This window comes from Sinocyclocheilus grahami, unplaced genomic scaffold (assembly GCF_001515645.1).
Source record: "Sinocyclocheilus grahami isolate Dianchi unplaced genomic scaffold, SAMN03320097.WGS_v1.1 scaffold2503.1, whole genome shotgun sequence".
Classification (NCBI taxonomy): domain Eukaryota; kingdom Metazoa; phylum Chordata; class Actinopteri; order Cypriniformes; family Cyprinidae; genus Sinocyclocheilus; species Sinocyclocheilus grahami.
Genome location: NW_015507682.1, coordinates 7,994 through 9,537, shown reverse-complemented (window position 1 = coordinate 9,537; position 1,544 = coordinate 7,994). Strand labels below are relative to the sequence as shown.

At 36.6% G+C, this 1,544-nt stretch overlaps 1 protein-coding gene across 1 annotated transcript in view; it reads left to right on the top strand.

Moving 5' to 3' along the window:
* The window catches only part of LOC107575193 (uncharacterized), a gene marked incomplete at its 3' end in the record, with an annotated part of 22,436 nt that overhangs the window by 15,509 nt on the left and 5,383 nt on the right, over positions 1–1,544 (top strand). Inside the window, exons 10-12 of the mRNA XM_016261610.1 lie at positions 276–278; positions 1,291–1,334; positions 1,453–1,534. Of these exons, the coding sequence (XP_016117096.1) occupies positions 276–278; positions 1,291–1,334; positions 1,453–1,534 (129 nt within the window). The remainder of the gene's footprint in view (positions 1–275; positions 279–1,290; positions 1,335–1,452; positions 1,535–1,544) is intronic.

The window sequence follows — 1,544 nt, the reverse complement described above, 5'->3', positions numbered from 1 at the left end:
TGTCTCTGTATCAGCAAACATGAATTCTGGGTAGTGAGTGTGTGAATGACATCAGTAACACTTATATTTACCACGAGACACGTGATGCCAAGTTCTGTGTGTGAAAAAACATCCTTTAGAAATTAATTGTTTTGTTGCTTTATATACAGATGTTTCAGAAACAACTTCACCACAACCAACATCTTCATCATCATCATCTTCTTCTTCTTTCTCATCAGTCAGGACTCCACTGATCACAGGAGTTTCTAAATCGTCTCCATCTAGTTTTACACCAGCAGGTGCTGAAACACAAACATGTGATTTATGGTGTAACTTGTGAGCAGCTCTGACACCAGAGAGATATTACTAAATATAAAAAAAAATATTAGATTTTCAACTATACAATAAATAGTTGAATTTAATAAATTTAAATCATTGATGTATAAAAAATAATAATACTAACAAGCATCCACTCATTCTTGTTTTGATATTAGATCTATTGAACTGATTTAGCATTCTGTAGTTTGCTGTCTGTGGTCTATCAAGACAACAGCTGCTGTTTGTGTGGCATAAATGGATACCTGACATTCAGTGGCTCACAGACTTTTCACGGGCTCAATGATAAGGTTTATAACTCTTAACTAGCATTTCCATCCTGAAAAACAAAATGTTGTGGTATATATATATATATATATATTTTTTTTTTTTTTCCCACAATTTAACCTCAGGTCACAGTCTCTTTAAACAGAGCCAGTTTAGAGTGATTCTGTGCTCAAAAAGGCACATTCAGCTACACATGAGCATAACTGAGTATAAGACAAGAACATTATTTACACCGCTTGTGTGAATGTTCAACGTGAAACCTATAACCTGCAAGCCCAGTATCATGCTCTGGTCACTCCTGTCCCAAACATCAAGCTACGCCCGTGATCTGATCAGATATTCAGCTCAGAGTGATCAGATCTGATTGTTTCATCTCCTGTGTTTTCAGGCTCTTCTCTGATCGTCTCTCTGGTTCTGGTTCTTCTGGTTCTGATCATCGTTGGTCTCTTATTACTGTTTCTCTGTAAGAAGCATCAGTCTCGAGGTAAAGCTCCTTCTTAATGTCTTTAGATGCAGAAACTCCATTATACTGAGTTTAAAATGCAAAGATTTGTTGATCTGTAATCCCACTTTGAGTCTGTCGCCATCTACAGGCTGCAATGAGACATGAGCAAAATACAGATATTTGATGATGTGTGAAAGCATTTCCATTAGACACCAGTGTTGAAATGTGATATAATGCATTCATTTAGACTCTTGTTTTGGCAGGCAGTGATTCGTCATCTCAGACTGGAGCAGGAAAACCTGAAGCAGTCAGTCCAGTTACTGTATAAAATAAGATCTTGATTTTTATTCATAATGAGGATAGATTCTAATGCCTCCATCATGAAGATATTCAGAGCTGTTAATAATTTCTCTTTCTTTCCTCAGGTTTCTCACACTGGATGTGATTATGAGGAGATTAAAGACTCTCACAAACAATTACCCACAAACCCCTCTGTTTCTGCTAACTGTGTTTACTC